The 21,988-nt window shown below is 42.2% G+C and overlaps 1 protein-coding gene and 1 long non-coding RNA gene across 5 annotated transcripts in view; one reads left to right on the top strand and one right to left on the bottom strand.

The window, feature by feature from the left end:
• Nucleotides 1-21,988, top strand: part of CECR2 (CECR2 histone acetyl-lysine reader) — a 131,974-nt gene that overhangs the window by 100,356 nt on the left and 9,630 nt on the right. For all 3 annotated transcript variants that reach the window (XR_014160964.1, XR_014160965.1, XM_081879630.1), the window contains 10 exons: nucleotides 1,217-1,294; nucleotides 11,994-12,150; nucleotides 12,726-12,855; nucleotides 13,125-13,162; nucleotides 13,266-13,357; nucleotides 13,518-13,644; nucleotides 15,555-15,970; nucleotides 17,599-17,727; nucleotides 18,758-19,565; nucleotides 20,369-21,776. Coding sequence is in view for 1 of the 3 variants with exons in the window: in XM_081879630.1 (XP_081735756.1) it covers nucleotides 1,217-1,294; nucleotides 11,994-12,150; nucleotides 12,726-12,855; nucleotides 13,125-13,162; nucleotides 13,266-13,357; nucleotides 13,518-13,644; nucleotides 15,555-15,970; nucleotides 17,599-17,727; nucleotides 18,758-19,565; nucleotides 20,369-21,776 (3,383 nt within the window). In the remaining 2 variants the exon portion in view is untranslated. The remainder of the gene's footprint in view (nucleotides 1-1,216; nucleotides 1,295-11,993; nucleotides 12,151-12,725; nucleotides 12,856-13,124; nucleotides 13,163-13,265; nucleotides 13,358-13,517; nucleotides 13,645-15,554; nucleotides 15,971-17,598; nucleotides 17,728-18,757; nucleotides 19,566-20,368; nucleotides 21,777-21,988) is intronic.
• Nucleotides 37-21,748, bottom strand: LOC309352044. 2 transcript variants are annotated; one of them, XR_014161055.1, is made up of 5 exons: nucleotides 21,610-21,748; nucleotides 16,078-16,197; nucleotides 15,820-15,994; nucleotides 2,564-2,688; nucleotides 37-1,066 (listed from the first exon to the last, which is right to left on the bottom strand). It is a non-coding gene; the product is annotated as an uncharacterized lncRNA (long non-coding RNA). The 2 variants fall into 2 exon arrangements; XR_014161056.1 differs by lacking the exon at nucleotides 21,610-21,748 and adding an exon at nucleotides 19,884-20,248.

Below are 21,988 nucleotides of genomic sequence, written 5' to 3'. Positions count from 1 at the left end.
GGAGTATTTGAATAATTTGAGGCAGCCTCAAGAGTTGAGAGTAGGTTTGTTTTTTGTTTATACGAAGAAGAAAACAATAGGGCCCAGATTCTGTGACCAGATAACCAAAGTTATGTTGTTGGAATTCCCCCTCCCCCCTCAAAAAAATGATAAAAATTTTCTCCAACATACTTATGTGCTTTGTCACATCTGGATTTTTTTTTTTTTTTTTTGCTGTTTCTTTTTTAAATACATGCACAAATTAGTGGAGCAAAAAAGGAGGATACACATAGGTAATGCTGGAGAGGCAATAGTTGTAGAGAAAAAAGGCAACTGGATAATGTATAATAGAAAACATTTGACTTCTAGATCATTCACACAAACTCACTGAATATTTGAGGCATCTGCATATGCTAACAATATGTGCTCAAGATTTTCTTCACAATGAAATAAAAGTCAGAAGATTGATCTAAATTGCATTATTGTGCCATGGTTAAATTCAGATAGCCAGTAATCAAGGGGAGAAAGTGAAGAAGTTTGGCTATCTAGAACTGCTGTAGAGTTCCAAGTGCATTCTTTGCAGTAGATAAGAACCATTTTGTTCAGTTTTGGGAGAATTTGTAATCTCTGTGCTCAGAAGTGGGCTATTGAGTAGAATGGAGAAGAATTTAATTGTATTTCTCTTGAGAGCATTGTAGTGATAGCTATGTTCTCTCCCCCCTCCCATCCCCTTCACTACTTCAGTTCTGATTGACAGTGTTCTGGAAGGGGAAGTATGCTTTCATTTGCAGCATTTGGCTTGACTCATATGTGTGAGATTACTTACTCTCTGGTTTTAAAACATTGAATAGAAGGTTGATTGGTCCTGCTTTGTGGCAGAAGGTTGCATTGGATGGTATTTTAGTCCATTTCAGCACTCTAATTCTTTGATATTTGAATCTGGAGGATACTTGTCAATCTCAGCAGCACTCAGTCTTTTGTAGTTTGTTTGTTTGCTTTGCTTTTGTTCTTGATATCATTTGAAAAATCAACTCCTGTAATTCATTATCCAGGCCTGGTCTTTGAGTAATAGCTTCTGTGACTTCATCTGTGAGGGATGATAAATGAGAAATGAATTGCTAAGCGCTCTGTACATTGAAAAATATTACAGAAATTGTTACTAATAAATGACATACATCCAAATACGAAGCCTTTGTACCAATGCTGATCCATGTTGATTTCTTTCACCACTTTTTAGGAGAAACGTCTGCAGCGAATGGAGTTTTCTCCTAGGTGGATGTCTGATCGTCAGCACATAAAGCCAATAAGGCAAGAGGTAATGTGTTATGTAATAGCATAATAGAGGATGCGGGTGGCGCTGTGGTCTAAACTACTGAACCTCTTGGGCTTGCCGATTGGAAGGTTGGCAGTTCGAATCCCCACAACGGAGTGAGCTCCCATTGCTCTGTCCCTGCTCCTGCCAACCTAGCAGTTTGAAAGCATACCTGTGTGAGTAGATAAATAGGTACCGCTGCAGCGGGAAGGTAAACGGTGTTTCCGTGCGCTCTGGTTTCTGTCACGGTGTCCCGTTGCACCAGAAGCGGTTTAGTCATGCTGGCCAAATGACCCAGAAAGCTGTCTCTGGACAAACAACGGCTCCCTCAGCCTGAAAGCGAGATGAGCACCGCAATCCCATAGTCACCTTTGACTGGACTTAACCATACAGGGGTCCTTTACCTTACCTTTAATAGCAGAATAGGTTAGCACAAATTAGCTATACAGTGCCACCCATCAGCATTATCACTGAATGTGCTCACCTCAGTAACAAGTAGAAAATTAGGTCATAGAAACAGAACTTCAGGTAAGGCAACTTCATTTGGATATATTGGTATATTTATTATTTATAAATACAATACAGATCTCAGGCCTACGTTTAAGGAAACTTATGCCTGATTGCCATCAGCCAGCACCTTTGTTTTCTTTCTGGAAGCTCATCACACATACTATAACACAGTTGGCACATCATAGTAACCTTAATTATTAGTTTTACTTATTCAGGTAATGTATAACCAGTTCTGCATGAAAATCAATCCCAAAGTGGGGTACAACAAAATATATAATACAGTCCTAAAATAAAGCAATATAAAAAATTAAACCACAATAAATCAAATTGACATGGCAGCAGCATAACCATGAAGCATAAACATGACCAAACATTTCCTCCAGTCAACAACCAAATGTCTGAGTAAATAAAAATGTCTTTGTAAGTTTGTGTGAAACCCATCAGGACTGGTGTCAACAAAATATGTTAGGAGATGGCATTCCACAGACGTGAACCATGAAGATTGCTCTTGCTTCAGTTTTCTTTCTCTAGCATGAGTAGCAGCAGGAAGCCATGATCCCTGCCATAACATTATGCCCAAACCAGTGATTGTGGTTTGTTTTGCTTCAAACAAACCTTACTGTTAAGCCAAGATTTGTTCTTAAATAGATGACAACTTCATTTAATCAGTTATGAAGAAATTTTGAAATATAGATAAAGCTCTTGGAATGTCTTCATTTAATATATTGGTGGGTTGGAAAGAATTTTTGGCTAAATGCCTACCTCCCAGATAGCCATCTGGTCGTCATCAGCACAGAACTTCCAGCCTTCAATCTAATCCAGAAACAAAGGTCTCTGTTGAAGCATTTCAAAGCATTGAATGGCAGACTCAGCCATTACTTCAACATCTGGGAAATGAGATGGTACGTAGTGTCAGCACCTGAACTATATCACCACAAATCAGTGCGTTCCAAAATCTGTGTTCACACCAAGTTATACCTGAAGTTGTTTTTTGCCTTGCTGAAAATTGCAGTTACATATTTGAAGTAGCCATTTGCCTTTCTTGCTATACAGAAGTGAAAAGGAAAGAATAGTTATGTACTGATGATGAAACTGGTCAGAGGGAGAAAGCTGGTGAGATGAGGTGTCGGAAGCTGAAAGGCTAACAAGGCTTAGTGAGCTAGGAGAGTCTGTGGCAGAGAGAAGTCAAGAATCAGAAGCTGAGCTGGCGAATGGGAGGAGGGAGGTCAAGTGACAGCGCTGAATGAGGCTGGTGAAGAGGCATGGGTGTCTTCCCCTCCTGCTGTGACAAGCGCCCCTCCCTCCCTGTTACCCAGAACCAGGAGAGGCATGAAAAGGTTGGAGGAGAGATTGGCTGCATGTAGACACAGTCTCCAGTTGCTTGGGAAATGCCCTGCAGAGGAGGAGACATAGACAGCTGTGGGGAGGAGGGAACCTTTAGTATCGGTAACTAATTTCATAGAATAAGATCCATAGGGAATGCACTGATGTGCTCATTAGGTCTGACACTCAGCCCGGTCTGTGGAGATTGTGTTTTTGCTAATAAAGATCAACTTTGAACTGGCCAGCACACTCTGTGACAACTGTGGAGCCAAGGAGTATTAATATTTTCAGCTTAATTAATGAGAATAAAGTGACACTTCTTCATCCTGGGAGCCCCTGCTCTTGCTTAGCAGAGCAGCCCCAGGAGTGGAGTGTGCACTGCTGCATTATTTTCATTTTTAGGTGCAAGAAGTACTACAACAAAAATCATCCAGGAAATAAGAAGGTGCATATTTATGTACAGGCAGGAAAGTTTTGCAAATTTGGATGTAGAGAAACAAATGGGTGCTAATCAGTAGGAGGCTTGCTGTAGGACCTATGGTGCTTAGCATAAGTTAATTGCTGCCTGTGGGCCAGTGTGTGTCAGCACTCCCATAAGCTCCCAAGTCTCTTTTAATTTTTCACCTGAGGAGCAGAGGCAGAGAGGGGAGGGGTAGCAGTTATTCTGGATGCAAGTCTCTGGACATACCCATTTCCAGGGAAACGCAATGCCAAGTGTTTTGTCTCATTGAATTGTATTTGTTTCTTTTTAAATTGGAAGGCTTTCCAGCACATGATGCAGGGAAGTTGTTAAGACTGTAGTCATAACACCCAAAATATATTTGTTTCTGACCACACCATCTGTGGTGTTGCCCCTTCCGTCTGGTTCCAAGATGTAGATGCTGCTTAAATATGTAACTGCTCTGTAGGCTTCTAATCCTTTGCAATATTTCTCAAACAGGTGGTTCAGATTAGCTTCTCATTAAAAAACCCCTTCTGAGCAGCACCTTCATTAAGAAGAAGCTGCGGAAATTCTAGTAGGTATCACATGGGGGGGGGGGGAGAGGAAGGAGCAAGGGCTGTGTTTGAGGCAAGACCAAGGCATGTGGGACTGCACATCTTGTGTTGAACTCTGAGAGAGAATTTCTTTTGGGGAGACTATATCAGAGCAGAGAGCAGAAGTTCTTGGAGCCTGTTGTTCTGCATAGTCCACAGTGCCCTCTGCTGCAAGCATGTGAGTGGTGCTTCAGCAAAGCAGCAGACATGCTTTCATGACTCCAAAGGCATTTTCACTTTCACACAATTTATCACCCAACATTTTTTCTGTTTCCTCAAAAAAGTGTTTCTGTGGCATTTTGTTGGGAATGGGGTGTGCTGGGACTTAAGCTGAACTGAATCAGTTCCTGAACCTTCATTGGCTTGAACCAACACAACTTCAGTTACAGCTGAGCCCAAACTAAGTTTTAAAAAGTGAATGGTTTGGATCCCCATATAAGATAATTGGTTTTCATGATGGTTTGCAAAACAAAATAAAATAAAACAGGTCCAAAGTCTTAAGAGATAACAAAGTAAATTTTGGCAGAGAAGAGTCAGCAGAGGGAAGGAGACAGAACAGTGGGGTGGATCTTTGCAAATGTAATTATGTGTGATTTAGCTTGGGGTAACAAAATGGGTTTATGCAAAAAGCTACACATAACACAGCATTTGTGAATAGACGTTGCATTTTTTAACTAGAATATAGTAGAAAGCTCTCCAGCACATATTTTTTTTGTATGAAAAGGGGCTTTGGCATCCATCTGAAATGTTTTCCCAAAACTTAATCCCCCCCCCATACTTCCTTTTTTGTGCAACAATCTGCTGCTGTTTGTGGCCCTAAACAGCTGCAACCTCAGGGCCATTTTTGCTCTCAGATTGGCTGCATGATGACAGTACCATGACAAGGGAAGAAGTCCTATTTTGAGCAAAGAAATGATACTGAAACTGCAGCCCATCTGCACTACATAGAGGCTCACACTTCTGCAGCCTGAAGACCAGATACAGAGTGTATAGGCTGCTTTAATTGCATGAGGAGCACTTCATCTCTCTATAGCACCTCATAATAAAACTGCTTATTTTGTGTAGAATAAAATATTCATGGAATGCAGCCCTACCCTCCACCATTCTAATTTAGCATTGGATGCTAGCCTAATGACAGAATTCAACACTCTTAAAGACTTTTAAAAATACAATTTAACCTATGCATGAACATTAGAACATTAAATAATATCTAAAGTGGACTCACAGTGTATTTCCCTATAAATCCAAGCATAGGTTTTATCCACCCACCCTCTCCAAGCATACCTTGCCGTAAACTATTTGGACTTAGCCAACATGGTACCTTTCTGATGTTGTGGTCTCAACACCTATCATCCCTGATCATAGCCATGCTGGCAGGGGCTGGTGGGAGTTGCAATCCAAAGCAGGGCACCAGGTTAGCAACCCTGATCTAGAGGGTGCTCAGTGGTAAGTGTGTAAGTTGTATAAAAGAAACCCACCTGTATAATAGTTCTGTAAGAGAAATACTTATTGTTAGCAAAAAATCAGACTGTACTGAATAATGTAGTTAGCTCCGGATTTTGACTTTTGTTTTTTCTATAGAATTTGGGCTGGAGCATTGTTAGAGATGTACACTGCCCTTTGAAATTCTTATTTTTTGACACTAGCTCCGTAACTGTCAGTAAAATATGAAAGTCCTGGTAAATAACTCTCTAGAAAAATCAGTTAAATAGTTTGTGTATTTTGGGAAATTAACTTTTAGTATTTTAATCCTCACATAAGCATAAGTATTCAGGCACTATTGTATCTGAATAAATTCTACAGGGACGATCCTGTGAGTGGTCAGATGAAATGGACTAAATAACATAAAAGGTCTAATTGCTCTGATTCTCTTTAAATTATTATCTTGGGATTAATTGGATACACTGGCAACACTAGTTCAAATACACAAGCTCACTTTGGTGGGCTGGGTTGCACGCAAAGGACACCTTGCATTCTGATGTGAGGAACAGGTGTTTGTATCCGGTTCTCTGCCTTGCTTTCATTTTGTAAAGTAGCCCACATTTTTGGATTTTTTTTTACTGTTGTCTAACTGTAGCATTCTTCTATTAGAGGACAAAACAGGGGCCTAGGGACCTTGCTTAATGCATTGTTGTTGCTGGTGGCAAGGATGGGAGATGATGTCAGACAATTCTCCAAGGAAGCATTACTGAAGGAAATGACTAAATAGCATTTCTGCAACAACACAAATATAGAGGCACTTAGGGTATCTAGGGTGGAAGCTAGCTTGCCTTTCTAGCAATTTATCAGTGCCCCCTCAGGTCCCATTTGCAGGCAGGTGGAAAAAAATGAAGCAATAATGGCTAAGGTGCAGGCTTTTGTCTGAATTAATGATGGGCTAAGGCCTGAAGGGCAGTGAGGAGGCTCCAGCTGATCATTAATTCTTAGGAAATAGATTGCATTGAAGACCCAGTTTTCAATGCAGTGGTGAACCTATATCTGGGCTTTGCCACTTCTGGTTGCAGACAAACGTTCCCATGACTGACTGTTCCTTCCACTTACCGAGTTTTCTATGTAGAAGGTTCATTCAACCATGGGAATTTCCATCTGGCATCTAAAGTGGCATTGTTGGGGAGAAGGGTTATAGTTATAGAAGCTCTTCTATAGCCATGGCAGGGAATTCTTTTCCAGCCTAAGGACTGCATTCCCTTCTTGGCAACCTTCCTGGGGCCACATATACCACTGGCAAACATGTCACCTTTGTACTTTAGGCTGGCTTGTGCACACTCACACCCATCTCTGACCTCCATTCAGACAAGCAAGAGGCATTATCAAAGTTTAAATGCACAGTCCAGCCAGGGCAAAACACTTTGGGTGTAAAGCAGAGGCATTGGGGGTTGTGGCCTGGGGAGAGTTCCCCAGGGGGTCATTGTTCTGCATATAGGGATTTATTGTGTAGAGGACCATTCCATCATCTGAGCCCAGAAACAGGCTTATTTTCCTCAGCAATCCATAAACAGATTGTTATATTGTGTTATATTGTTCAGCTACTCTCCTCAGCAAGCAGTAGGCCTCAGTGATAATTTATAACCTATAGAGGGAAGGAAGCAATAAACTTCTTTCTTGTGGTATTTAAGATGTATCTGTGCCATGAAACTTTACAAATGAGGTAGATGGTGCCAGATGGTGCAAATATCAATAATATCAATAATCTGGTAGTTGTGAATAGTATAATTGGCTTTATAAGCTGAAATAGTAGTATGATTCTATAAGCAGAAATTGTAAGCCATTGCAGTAAAGTCTCAAGTGTGTCCTACTAATAGAGGCATTTAGATACTTACTGGACCATCATACCCCCCCCCCTTTTGCTCACCTTTTTCTAAACTAAAAGGTGCAGATGTTGTAACCTTTCCTTATTTGGGAATTGTTCCAGCCCTCTGGCCATTTTGGTTGCCCTTTTCTGAACCTTTTCCAGCTCTGCGATATCCTTTCTGAGGTGAGGCAGCTCTGCGATATCCTTTCTGAGGTGAGGCAAGCAAATCTGTGCATAGTATTCCAAATGAAGTCACCCTGTGGATTTGCATAACAGCATTATGATACTGTCAGTTTTATTTTCAATCCTTTTCATTTTGAGGGGCTTTATCTGATTTATTTTTTTTGGCGGGGGGGGGGGGAATAAGTTAGTTTGTCATCTGGATCGCCTCTATATGCTTAATGAAACTGTCAAAGAATTCTAAAAGGTTAGTGAAACAGATGTTACCCTTGCTGGTTCAGCAAGACTTATTCTTCTATGCGCTTAGTAATTCTGCTTTTAATAATGCTTGCTTCCAGTTTTCCTGGAACAGAAGTTAAGCTAAAGGACCTGAATCCCCTCAAATTGAAAACTGAAGTGTAAACTGAAAAATTAGTTGTCACACCCTTTCTTTCTCTTTGTCTTTTTTTAAAAAAAATATTTGTGATTTTCAGTTATATACATTTCAATACCTTTACAGTCATTTTAACATTTCAAAACTCGACTTCCTTCCTCCTTATGAGGTGCTCCTTAAAATTATTTTTATCATTTCCTGTATATTCTAAATTAACTTATATTCATCTACTTTTAATTATATCTCTTATGAAACTGCAGGTTATTACAATAATCCTGCCAATGACCTTATCCGTTTACAATTTGTTTGTAAATATTCAATAAACCATTTCTATTCTTTTATTAAAAGTCTGTGTAATGGTTCTAGGGGTTGCTCGTGCGTAAGCCGGTGCAAACACCTGGCTGGGTTGCCTGAGTGAACCTTTTCTGTCCGGACAGCCACTCACTCATGGCTGTCTCAATCGCTGGCAGAATCCGTCAGTGGGCGTTTCTTAAACTTCTTCCAGCAAAGAAGCCCTTTGACGCCTAGTCTCCGCTTACTCTCCCTGCGCGGAAGCCTTCTGCGCAGGGAGGGTGTGGGCAGCGGAGGACCCCTACTCTCCCCGCTGGTCCCCGGCAAGGAGTCATTTCCCCCATCTGCCCCCCTTCTCCACTGGTGCTACGCTGATTCTCTTCCCCAGAAGATGGGCTGCCTCTCCCAATCCCGGGACGCTCTCTGGAATCCCTCTGGATTTTGCTCTCTCCCTCCGGCACTGATGGCAGTTCCCTGACAGTCTGTTATCTTGATTTCTTATTTTTCTGGTAAGTTTCGCCATTTCTGCATAGTCATAAGTTTTTGTATCCATTCTTTTTTCTCTGGACGACTTCTTTCCATTTTTGGGCAAATAACATTCTTGCCGCTGTAGTTGCATACATGAATAAATTACTATACTGTTGAGGTAGTTCTATCCCTATAATTCCCAGAAGAAAAGCTTCATAGTAAGCTTTAACCTTACTACAAGGCCACCACATATAGAAAGTACAGTGGTACCTCGGAAGTTGAACAGAATCCATTCCGGAAGTCTGTTCGACTTCCAAAACGTTTGGAAATATTATCATGACCATCTAAATCTAAGATATGTGGATTCTCCAATGTCATCCAGTCATTCAGCCACCCTAAAGTGACTTACTGTATATGCCAGCTTTTTTAGGCTAAAAAGCTGAAGCATGCACTGAGCTAAAAGTTAAAGCTGTCTTTTGAAATTCTAAACTGACATTCTCACTAGACATTTTGTGTCCAATATATATTGGGTTTTTAACCCACTCTCCAAAAATGGGATTGAAACAAGGTTTCTGGTTTATGTTTTATTTAAATTAGTTTGTCTGATCCTATATTCTCAGGAGACCAGGAGAGAAGTTTGGGTGCATCTCAGCTTACTGAGAAGGGTTTGCATGGGTTAAGACAGATAGAGCAAGAGACCTCCAGTTTCCCAGACTATCCCTGTAGTACTGTACCTTTATATCTATGCTGACTTCTATCTCTTTGATGTTTACAGTGGTATTGCATTTCATTTACAACTTCCTGCTCCTCCTCATACACTTTATTTGGACCTCAAGGCAAGAGGTCATCTTGGATCAATCTTCTGGGAACAAAGGGGCAAGCATAGCTTTGCTTCTTTGTTTCTCCAAGTAGAATGTACTTCCTTACAATAAGCTTTCTTATTTAAACCATGTCTCAGTCTGAATGCCTTTCAACTAAAGCTGTGCTCCAAGCAAGAATTCATTTAACTAAAGTTAACTTCCTCTGCTGCATGTAAACACTAACATTTCCTACATTGGAGAGTTCTGGCAACTATCAACTTTGTCTGTAGAATCAATTTCCATAATGCTCCCTGCATAGCAGGGCTTGCTATCCCCTATCTCAGGGTCCTGAGCTGGCCTCTATGCATTTTTTTCTCCTCTCTCCCAAGAAACTACCAGTGTGCTGGGGTGAACAATGAAGTTTAAACAATTTGATTATGCATCAGGGTGGTTATTTGATAAGCAGAACAGAGGCAAAACTTCTCATTGACTAATCAATATGGATCAACTGAAAAGGGGAGCTTTGTGCCTCTGTGTGTGTTTCCCATGTCTTGCACACGTTTGTCCTGTGGTGCGTGAATGTGTGTACAAGAGTGTGGAGGATTGGCTAAACATGGAAGTGGCCATCAGGGCAAAATGGTTAGCCATTCCTAGTATATAGGATGGCTCTTAAAAGCTATATTGGCACACAATGCAACTGCCAACTCCTAATATGAACAAGACGAACAGAACATATCTGGCTAATTCTGCAACACAAACTTACTGCATGTTAGCTTCTGATGCTTTGAAATCTGTTAATGGCCAAGGGCAGATGGCCATTAAGATCTACTGAAGAGGGCCTGATTGTGATCCTATCTAGGCAGGAAATAAGTATAGAAGAGTGACTTTCCTGTTGTGGCTGTGACCTCTGGAGCCAGCTGCCCAGCAGAACCTTCACATATTTAAGAAGAAGATGAAAGGATTGATTTTAAATATGCTTTTAATGTGAAATACTGGGGGGGGGGATTTATGTTAGCTAGTTTTTTTTAGTATATTTATGAAGTTACATAGTGTTTTAATTAATGCCTGTGTTTTTTTCTGGTTTTTTAATCTTGATTGATGTTACAGGCACAGAGCAAGTTTTCAGAATATAAGTAATTACTTGGAATTGTTAGGTGAGATAGAACATTTTAAATAAATAAATAATAGGGCTGTGCTGAATTTTCTTGGAGCTCACATATATATATATATATATATATATATATATATATATATATATATAAAATGAAAGGTACATGAAGCATTCTGTGAAAGTTCAACACATGGGGGGGGGGGGAAGAGAGATACCCTTTGCTGTAAAAATGTGATCCAATCCCTTTTCTTGGCAAAGCGCTTTCCAAAAGAAGATAAAAAACCATCCTAAAACTTGTGGTATGGTTACCTTCTTATAAAGTGGCTCATTTAAGGCAATCAGATAATTTACATACTCTGAACAAGATTCTGGCAATGTGCTCCCCCCAAAAAGATTGCCCTGGTAAAGAGGCACTCATGCTTGGGATTGGGGTAGTTTGTGTTATTGTAAATATCTGTAATACTGGTCCCTGAAAGGTACTCGTCTGTGTTGAGCATTGTTCTAAGCCCCAGTTGTTCAGTGTTGGATTTTTATAGTACTTTCTGAACCTATCCCTGATACAATATTCAGTTCCACATATATGCTTTCTGTGTTCACTCTTTCAGCATACAAATAGAAAAGCCTGCATCTTCAGAACATTCTAAATGTAGACTGTAGAGATTTTTGGTGGCAGAGTCTGCCCTCTTATAACTTCCCAGTTGGTTCTTCTTTGCTGCAGCAGTGGCATTGTAAAGAATAGCTTCATTTTCCCATTTCATACATTATGTGACAGTGTGTGCGCATCTAATGCACCTTTTGCAATTATCACATGTTCCTTCCCTGACTATTCATTCTTATAAATGTGGTTGTATGTGCTGAAATCAAGCTGCATACATGTGAAATGCAGTCATTGAAAACAAAAAAATACATTTCCTGCAGATATGCCTTGATTTAATCACGTGGATGTACATTTATAAGACCAAGAGAAAAATTACAAGGAGGTGCTTTCCTATGATGATATCTTGTTTTAAAAATGTACAAATGATCCAATTTCTCATTCAGAGTCAAGTCTGTTTCTAAAGGCTATAAAAGGGCTTCAAAGGTATATCAGCTATTGCAATAATTTCATGTAAGGCAATCATAAGCCGAAACCCAGTGTGCCGTAATGGATAGAGAATTAGACTAGGGCTGTGGATGCTGGTCTTCAAAGTTCCACTCAACCTTGAAGCTCACTGGTTAACTTTTGGCAAGTCACTGTATCTCAGTCTGACCTACCTAACATAAATTATGGGATATAAATATAATAAATAATAAGTAAATAGTTGTGTTTCTTTCTGCAGGTGACTCCTGTGGCGCTCAGCAGAATGGAGAAGCAGAGACGACGGGAAGAGGAGGAGGAACGTCAAATCCTTCTGGCAGTTCAGAAGAAGGAGCAAGAACAAATGTTGAAGGAGGAAAGGAAACGAGAAATGGAGGAGAAAGTCAAGGCAGTGGAAGGTAGGCGGATCAGCTTTACGGAAGGTTTTTTAGTTGATCTTGTTCCACAGTTTATTTTTATATGCATGATATTCACTTCACAAGCATTGTACACCAGCATGTCACTCTGTTTAGTTGTTTAATGGCAATGATTTCTTGTCTTAGTCTGACAGAAGTAATATAGTCGTCATGGCTGGTAGCTTCATTGATATCCTTATTCTGCTTGAATTTGTCTAATCTCTACATTTTGTGGCAGTGAATTTCATGCAGTGCATAAAGAAGTACGTTTTTGTATTTCACGAATCCCTAACCATTTACTTTCATTGAATGACTCCGGTTCTAATATTAGAGAGAGCAAAACGTCTTTCTACCTACTTCCTCTGCACCACACATAATTTTATACACCTCTATCATATCCTCACTTTCTCACCTTTTCTAAACTAAAAAGGTCCAAACATTATAACCTTTCCTCAAAGAGGAGTTGCTCCAACCCCATGATAATTCCACTGGTGACACACAAGAGTGTGAATGACCTCCTGAAACCCTGGGCATTGTGCAAGAAAACTTCTCAAGAAGTTTTTCTTCCCTATCTGCAGAACGAGCCAAGAGGAGGAAGCTCCGAGAAGAGCGGGCATGGCTGCTTGCCCAGGGAAAGGAACTTCCCCCAGAGCTTTCTCACTTGGATCCCAGTTCACCTGCTAGGGAGGAGAGGAAGACCAAGGACCTGTAAGTAAATTGCAGTGAGTGGCCTATAAATACAGAAAAACAATCCCACCCAAAACAATTTATTGTCACTGTTAATGTTGATGGCCGGAGAAAAGGCTATGGAGGAATTATACTCTGTGGCATTAAAAAGAGTGTGAATGCAGGCCTTGGAAAGCACTGCAATTGCTGGAATTGAACGTTCAGTGATAAGGATAACATACCAGAGACAGAGTTGGGGAGGAAATGAGGCTGGAGAAACTTTGCATTAATTTTACATTTCCTCTTTGCAGTTTTGAATTGGATGATGAGTTCACTGCCATGTACAAAGGTCAGTCCCCACTCCAGACACTAGCTTTGCAGGTTGGTTGGTTTTTAAAGTATTGGCGTCCATTTGTATGTGTAACAGTTTATCATCTTTTTGCTGCTGACAGTTCTCGATGTAGTGAAGGCTCACAAGGACTCCTGGCCATTCCTGGAGCCAGTTGATGAATCCTATGCCCCAAATTACTACCAAATTGTTAAGGTAAGCAGTATGAAGCCCTTTTTTGCATTCTGAACATTGTGTTATAGTTGATGCAATGGAATTTGCATAATTTAGCAGGCAGAATAAGAATACATCTTTTTAAAGGATGATTGTAGCTTTTAAGGTCTGTAAGCCTGAAGCAAACTGGGGTATTTTTCAGGCTCCCATGGATATATCTAGCATGGAGAAGAAGCTAAATGGAGGCCAATACTACACCAAGGAGGAATTTGTGGGTGACATGAAGACCATGTTCAGGAACTGCCTTAAATACAACGGTGAAAATAGTGGTAAGCATTTGGAACCTGAGTTCCATTTATTGTGTACATATACATGGAAAACAGCCCAAGTCTTTTCTAGCCTCCCATAGCTGGATTGGACAGGAAATGGATAAAGAGATTAAGCCCGTAATTCTTAATTCACTACAAACATTTGAAAAATTTAATAAATGTACCTTGTGGCTATATTCATTCACATGAAAGGCTTCTGGAGTAAACCATGAGGAAAAATATGTACAGATTGGTTTGTGGGACATCTTCAGGAGAAGAAAAGACTAAGAAGTAAACCCGACACAATTCCAGTTCCTAAGACTGTTGGATGGCATCTTGTATGTCTCCTTCCAGCAACTCCTGCAGCCAAGCTGGTGCCTAAAGTATTGCTCTTCTTTCCTTTGGACCACATCAGCAGGGCTGAGAGTGGGGTATTGTTGTCTGGGTAGCCCAGGACCTCCATACATACTGCCCAGGCTTGCTCACCAGAGAGGAGGTGCACTCCATTGTCTCTCAAGATGGATGGATGCCAACAACAGTGTAATTGGCAGAGTCTATCCTGCATGCAGGAGTAAGATTATTATTTAATTCAACTATGCAGCATGGACTAGAGTGGCAGAAAGTTAATAAGTTGGTATAAGCAGGGGAACATGGAGTGTTAGTTATAGGGAAAGGATTGGGAACTGTGCTGTCAGCTAAATTTATATCAGCTGGCATTAGGAAAAACTGCTCTTTTTATGATCTTCTTTCAGACCACAGTCTTTATGTCCTCATGCTATTCTGTGCTACTGTTAGACCAGAGGCATCATCTTTCAAAAAGTTGTGGCTCTCAGAATCCTAACCTTGTTAAAGAGGCTGGATTCCCCACATACACAAAATGCAACAGTACACAAAGCCCAGAGAAATGTGCTTAACTGTTGACATAATCTGTAGGATTGTCATGTGCATATAGTTGAAGCATAGTTCCTTCATGTACAGAGTTCCAGTTGTGTGGCTAGCATTTCTGTATTAAGCTCTGTGTAGCAGCTGCACACTAAAAAAGAGAGAAAAAGATGAGTGCGGTCTTCTGAATTTGGGTGACCTTACACTATTGGGCAACATTATGAATCATTTACTAAAATATTCTGGATGGGATTCGCTCAAAGAGCCCTGTCAGTGGAAGCCCTTCACAAGGACTTCTGCTTGTGTCACAGGGTTTCCCCTCACACTGCCCCCTGCCCCCCAGTTGACTTAGGAGAACACCAGAACAGCACATGGAAGGATGAATCATTCCTTCTGGCAAGCTGACAGAGATGGGGCACTGCTGAATTCCATTCTATTACTTGCGTCTACCAGTTGCACACATTTCTGAAACAAACAGAACACTTACTTTAACTCATTTTTAAGACTGTTTATGCCCAATGCAAGACTTGATATGTGAAACTGAAGTGGAGTCATCCCATTACAGTAGTACCTTGGGTTACAAACACCTTGGGTTACAAACACTTTGGTTTACAGACTCCGCTAACCCGGAAGAACTTTACCTCAGGATGAGAACAGAAATTGCGCGTCGGCAGCGGGTGGCCCCATTAGCTAAAGTGGTACCTCAGGTCAAGAACGGCTTCAGGTTAAGAACGAACCTCCGGAATGAATTAAGTTCGTAACCAGGGGTACCACTTTATGAGTTTAATAAATACACCACAGAGGCATCTGTCTGTATTACAGTTTGTATTATATTGATAATTTAAAATAAGGAATGTTACTGAAGGGATGCATTGAAATCCATGTTATAGCTTCCAGTTTTCCAGCTCTGATTGTATTTTATTTCCTTTTTAAAATCATAGTAAAAGCAGAGAGAGAGAATAACATACATTCCAAGGGCAGTTCTCAGCAGAGGAAAAATGTAACTACCCATAAAACTCACTTACTTTCATTTGCTTCTTTCAACACAGAATACACTAAAATGGCTTATAACTTAGAAAGATGCTTCCACCGGGCAATGATGAAGCACTTCCCTGGAGAAGATGGGGACACAGATGATGAGTTCTGGATCAGAGAAGATGGGAAGCGAGAGAAAAGAAGCCGTCGGACTATACGTTCCAGCACAGGGAATGTTTGGACTCGATCCAGAGACTCAGAAGGACCTGGCAAGAGACAACAGCATGTGCAAAATGGAGGAAAACTTCCACCTCACAAGGCGAAACATAGAGTGCCTACTTCTTCCTCTTCTTCCTTCTTCTCTGCCGAGGGTCCAAGTAGTAGTTCTATTCATCCCTCTGGAGAAGTGGCCTCTTCCAATGGCCGAGGTTTCCTGAGCTCACATAGCTATGGTGGAATGCCCAACCGTGTATCCCATCCAGGGCAGATGGTGAGTCCCACTCCAGTGGACCAACTGGAAAAAATATTATTTGGTGGGAATTACAAAAGGAACACCAGCAAATGGAAGTAGCATTAAGTATCCGAGCTAATACACACCTCTTTCCCTTTTTATAACAAACTTCATGTTTTCTTTCCTTCCCCTATTCCTTCCTTCTTGGTGCAGTTTACACTGGACTTGAACAAACCCAGATTTTGGGGGCGGGTGCTAGACCTTGTCTGGAAGATAAAAGGTGTGGAAGGATTGTTTTCCATGTAACCACTTTTTAAAAAAATTAACTACAAAGAAATACAGTCTGAATTTCTACTAATAGAATCAGAATTTGAAAAAGAAAGAAAAAATCTAGTGCAGCCATCTTCCCTCTTAGTCTCACTTCACAGGCATTATTATGCTCACTATCAGAGAGGTGGTATATTCAAAAGTTTGGCAATGGAGCATTTTGCTCCGGATGGTTCCGCAAACAAGGGAGAGTGCACACTTCCCAGCCTCTCCCTAATGATTTTCCTGGGTCAATGGTTAATATGATGGGGGAGGAATTTCCTACCCAACCTCAAATGTGGCAATCAATCACACCCTCAGCAAAAGCGACCAAGTGTTCCCAGGAATAAATAACCTTAAGGTTGGATTCATAAAATTGCTTGGCCCTGACTCAACCACAGTAGGATTTGTTTCTTTCAAAACTGTTCCAGAGAGACAATTCCAGAGTTTTATAGCTGTGCTAGTTAAATTTCACATTTGCATTTGACTTCCCAGGTTTGCAGCAAAGCTGCTGCAAACCGCATCTGCTGTACATGCTTAGTAGGGGGAAGCTGGGTTATTGCCATTTAAAATCGTGGGAGGGAAAGGGGTAGGAAGTGGTGAAAATACTGTTCCTATAAGAATTGCCAGCATTTGTGAATTTGATTGTTGGAGTGCTGTGTGCAGCCTGTGTGCTTCTGCTGTGATGCATCTGTGGAGAATCAGAGGCAGTGACATGATTTATCTATCAGATTTACCTCCCAGGAGAACAAACAAGAGGCTAGGCAGGAAGTAGAAACGGATGCTCTTCCTCTCACAGGCATATTTGGTTCTCCTAACTGGTGAATTTATCAGCTTCATTAGTGCATTGATATTCAGTGGATGGGTCTTGACTAAGAATGAGCATTTTACTAGTAAAAGAAGAAGAAGAAGAAGATTTGATTAATGGAGTGGTCAGATAATTTGCAAAATCTTTTAAGGGCATTAATGTTATGGTAACAACAAAGAAGATATTAATAAACAGATTGGTACTTACACCAATTATGAAAAACCGATTAGAATGCTGTTGTGAAACAATGACACTAGCTTTGTTAAAAATGTAATTATTTATTTCATTACCCATCCATCCCTCAAGGGCAGCATTCTTAATTTTCTCTCTAAAAATCTCACCACTGCAGCTCTGTTGGCTAAGAATGGGTGATTGGTTCAGTGTCACTTCAAAGACATCATAGCTGAGTGAGGTAATGAATCTGGGTCTCCCTCGTCCCATCTTGCAGTTTAAAGTGAAAGGTGGCTCCTCAATCTGAAATGACTGAAGTTTGTGACTGTAGAAATTCCATCTCCTACTAAGTTGCATAGGTGACTTTTGTTTTTCTGTACAGAGACCAGCAGTGCCAGGACCATTTGGCTCTTTGCATGGGTCTGATCCAGCAAAACCATATGGGTCACCACGAGTACCAGAACCACACCCTGGTGAGCCAGGTCAGCAGCATCAGCACTTTGTCATGCAGGTAGGAAACATAATCTGAAAGGAGCTGCCACCTGCATATTTAAGAACTGCATGCAAGTCTGTAGTAAGGAAACCTTGATTCTGTCTTACGAATTACAAACAATTACTTATTCATGGTCTTATTACTATTGCTATTGGAGCAGGTTGGGGGTACTCCTGGATCTTTTGCTGTCACTTGAGCCTCAGGTGGCCTCAGTGATGCAGAGTACCTTCCATCAGCTTCAGCTGGTGGACCATCTGTGCCCATATCTGTGCTGGGATAACCTAACATCGATTGTTTCTATGCTCTGGTAACCTCTAGGTTAGAATACTGCAATGTGCTATACATAGGGCTGCCTCCGAAGATGGTTCAGAAACTTTGATTGGTGCAGAATTCAGCAGCCAGGCTGCTCACTGGGGCAACAATGGTTTGAGCATATAGCGCCAATCCTGGCCCAACTGTGCTGGCTGTCAGTTAGTTTCAGGGCCCAATTCAAAGTGTTGGTTTTGACCTATAATGCCTTAAATGGCTCAGGACTGCAGTACCTCAAGGTTCACCTCTCTCCAGAGGAACTTACCCAGATCCTAGGATAATCATCAGAGGCTCTTCTTCATGTGCCTCCTCCACGAGATGTTCAGAGGGTGGTAACATGAAAACAGACTTCTCTGTGGAGGCTCCCCATTTGTGAAATTCTCTCCCCAGGAAGGCTCAGCTTGCAGCTTCATTATACACCTTTAGGTGCCAGGCGAACGTAATCAAACTGATACCTTTTTAAATGTGTTGTGGGAGGGGGTGAGGGTGCTCTTGTTTTTATTATGTATTTTTTAAAATCTTATAATTTTATGTTGTGAACTGCCCTGAGATGTACGGATGGAGGGGTAGTATAATAATAATAATAATAATAATAATAATAATAATAATAATAATAATGTTCTAGATTCTTGGTTAAAGTGTAGTCTCGATTCTTGCTGTTATATATCCGTTACTAATGACTTTGATTTTCCTATGTCCACATTGAACCTGTCTCATTTCCCTATGTTTCCTTCCGCAGCCTACAGTTGGATTGAATGATCCCAGAGGACATCGGCTTCCTGCTCCAGAGAAGCAGGTATGTGCAGGACCAATGCACGTCTCCACAATAGGACCACAGCCTGGATCCCTTCAACTTGGTCGGATGACAGGTCCTCCCTCAGATGCCAGTATGTATTCCCCTGCACAATTTCAGCAAGGATTCCCTTCTCCAAGGCACAATGGACCCCCTACAAGACAAACAGAGACCTCAGAGGTTCCCCCTGGACATGTTTACAGGCCCTATAAGTACCTAAACCGTGCACATCCTGCTGTGTGGAATGGAAGCCATGATACAGTAAACCAGATGACCTTGGGAGTAGACAAGCGACCCTCAATGGGTCCACCTCGTTCACTGAGCCACATGATGGACCCTCAGGTACTGAGACCACCTTTGACACCCAATCAGTGGACTGAGCAATCCAGTTTCCTACCTCATGGAGCTCAACCCTCAGGATATATCCGACAACCAGGAAAAGGCCCTGGTCAGAGAATGCAACAGCAGCTACCAGCCTCATTATTTGGGCCTCCCACACAAATGCCAAGAGGAACCCAAGGTGGGGATTCCATGATGGACAGTCCAGAGATGATTGCCATGCAACAGCTGTCCTCCCGGGTATGCCCACCTGGTGTGCCTTACCATCCCCGTCAGCCTCCTCCCCCCCACTTGCCTGGACCATTTCCCCAACTGGCCCATGTAGCATCTATGAACATTCAACCTCCAAAAACAGTTTTAGGGAATGGGAACTCTCAGGACACCAGCCAGACAGTTGATTCAGAGAATAACCAAGGTAATTGCATGCTCTTGATCTGCTAAGGCAAAATATGGTGGCTTCATCAGTTGAGCAACTGATTTATGTCCATTTGCCCCAAGCATCTGTAAAGAGTTAGGGACTGCTGTTGTCATTGGTGAATCGGGTTGGGGGGGGGCTGTCTGTTTGATGCTTTACTATGGCATGTCCACACATAGGTGGCCATGGGAGAAAGTAAGGTGACTAGCAGATTTTATTGGACACCATTAGGAGCAGCAGAGTAAGAATTTGTTTTGATACAAGTATACTGTAAGATTTTCCCATTCAAACCCTTTGAAATTAACAGGAGCTGCATACCTGCATCATGGTTAGCATGTCTCCACATCCCATGCCTATGTGATGTTTGTAGAATGTTAACAGTCTTCTTCTAGCACCATTTTAATTATGAAGCAAATCTGGGGGGGGGGGGACTTCATTTACATTTCTTCACTGTTCCTGCTCTACTTAAAATTGTGAAGTTAATAGGTGGTGGAGTTTCACTCAGGCCTTGTGTAAATGTGATGTTAACTGGGTTCAGAGATTGGGAGCAGGCTGCAGGATCACACACTCCCTTCTGACACACATGCTCAATCACACTAAATTGTCCCACTGCCCTTTAACATGGCTCAGCATTGCATGTTATTGTTGCTAAGCCTGATAAAAATAACTATAGGGGTGCTCTAAACTCCCATTTCGTAAAAACCAAGTTAATACAGGACCTTGGAGTTCACTGTAATTTTTCTGGATGTTGTCAGTTCATGTGATGAAAAAGATTTAACTTCTCTTTGCTTCATTTTGCACAGTGAACCCTCCACCAGGAGTGGAAGAGAAAGCCCAGTGTATTGGCCTTCCAGAGGGGACATACCCTAAGCTGCTACCTCATTCCAAGCTTCCCTTGCAAATGGATTGCTCCAGGCAGACCCAGGAAGGGGAGGGTGTTGATTCTGGAACTAAAAATGATCCAAAAGCAACACAGAGCAAGAGCACATGGCCAGCGGAGAGCAACTATACAAGTTCAGCAGCCCAAGGATGTGCGCAGGACATTGTAACAGCGACAGAAAGAGGGCCTGTGCCTGAAAATGGTGCTATAGGTGATGGACCATCCACTGGCACTGAAGGGAAAACAGTGGCTGCTAATATAATGGAGAAGTCGCGTTGCACTGGGGGGAAAAACGTGCTGGAAGCAACTGTGCCTTGCGTGGGACAGAGCACCAATACTCCTGCTGCCATGGATAGTAGTCCGGCAGGAGGCACCTCTGGCCAGTTTGCCCCTCTCTACATGCCCAATTTGGAGTATCCAAATTCAGCAGCACGCTATCACATCAATCCAGGACTGCAGGGATTTAATCCTATGATGGGAGGGAAACCCCACCCAGTAGCCCATTCTCAACATTTTTCTGCCCGAGGCTTTCAGCCTAGTAACAGTCCCCATGGGGTTTTCCCTCGTTACCGTTCCCACCAGGGCATGCCATATCCTTACCAGCCTCAACCTCCTCCTTCCTATCACCACTACCAGCAGCCTCCTTACTATCCTTGTCCACAGGGCTATTCAGATTGGCAGAGGCCTTTCCCTCCCCAGTCCAGTCCCACGGGTCATCCACCCGGTCCATCGCCTCTGGCCAGGCCTCCTTTCTCAGACAGAGCGACCATGGGCAGCGGCATGCAGGGCTGTGAAGTGCTTACCACTTCTTTGGCTTCCCCAAACCGAATGGACATGGCAAGCACCAAAGAGGTTCCCAGCAGTGGGCAAGAGCTGCCACCTGAGGCTGAGAAAACAGATGAATCCCAAGAGAGGCCTGAAAGTCCCAAAGAGTTTCTTGATTTGGACAACCACAATGCAGCCACCAAGAGACAGAGATCAGTTGCAGCAGGAGAATATCTGTATAGTTCACCACCACCACCCATGAGTTCTTCTGGGCTTGGGTTTGGTCCCTCTGCTTTCCCACCGCACAGTGTCATGCTGCAGACAGGGTCACCTTATGCACCACGACATCCCACCGGTCACTTCCAGTCCAGAGCTTATGGGTCACCTGTGAATGCTCACTTGGCACATCTTCCAGCCACCAATCAAGCCAATGGTCTTGCTCATGAGGGACCTCTGTACCGCTGCCAGGAAGAGAATGTGGGGCACTTTCAGGCCTTAATGATGGAACAGGCAGGACGTGGAGGTGGCATGGGGGGACTGTCTCCAGATATGTATAGAACAGCAGGGTAAGACTGTTCTCCATGGGACAATGAGGTGGGGGAAGAATGCCAGGGGGTGGGGAAGAGTGCTGAATGATAGTTGCTGTCATAAAGGTGAGATTCTAAAGAGCAGCAACGAACAGTACAGTGGTGCCTCGCAAGACGAAAAGAATCCCTTCCACGATTCTCTTCGTATAGCGGTTTTTTCGTCTTGCGAAGCAAGCCCATTGACGACTTAG

This window comes from Podarcis erhardii (genome assembly GCF_964252035.2).
Source record: "Podarcis erhardii genome assembly, chromosome: 10".
In the NCBI taxonomy this organism is placed as follows: Eukaryota; Metazoa; Chordata; class Lepidosauria; order Squamata; family Lacertidae; genus Podarcis; species Podarcis erhardii.
Note: the sequence above shows the minus strand (reverse complement) of the source record. Positions and strands in the feature narration are given on the sequence as shown.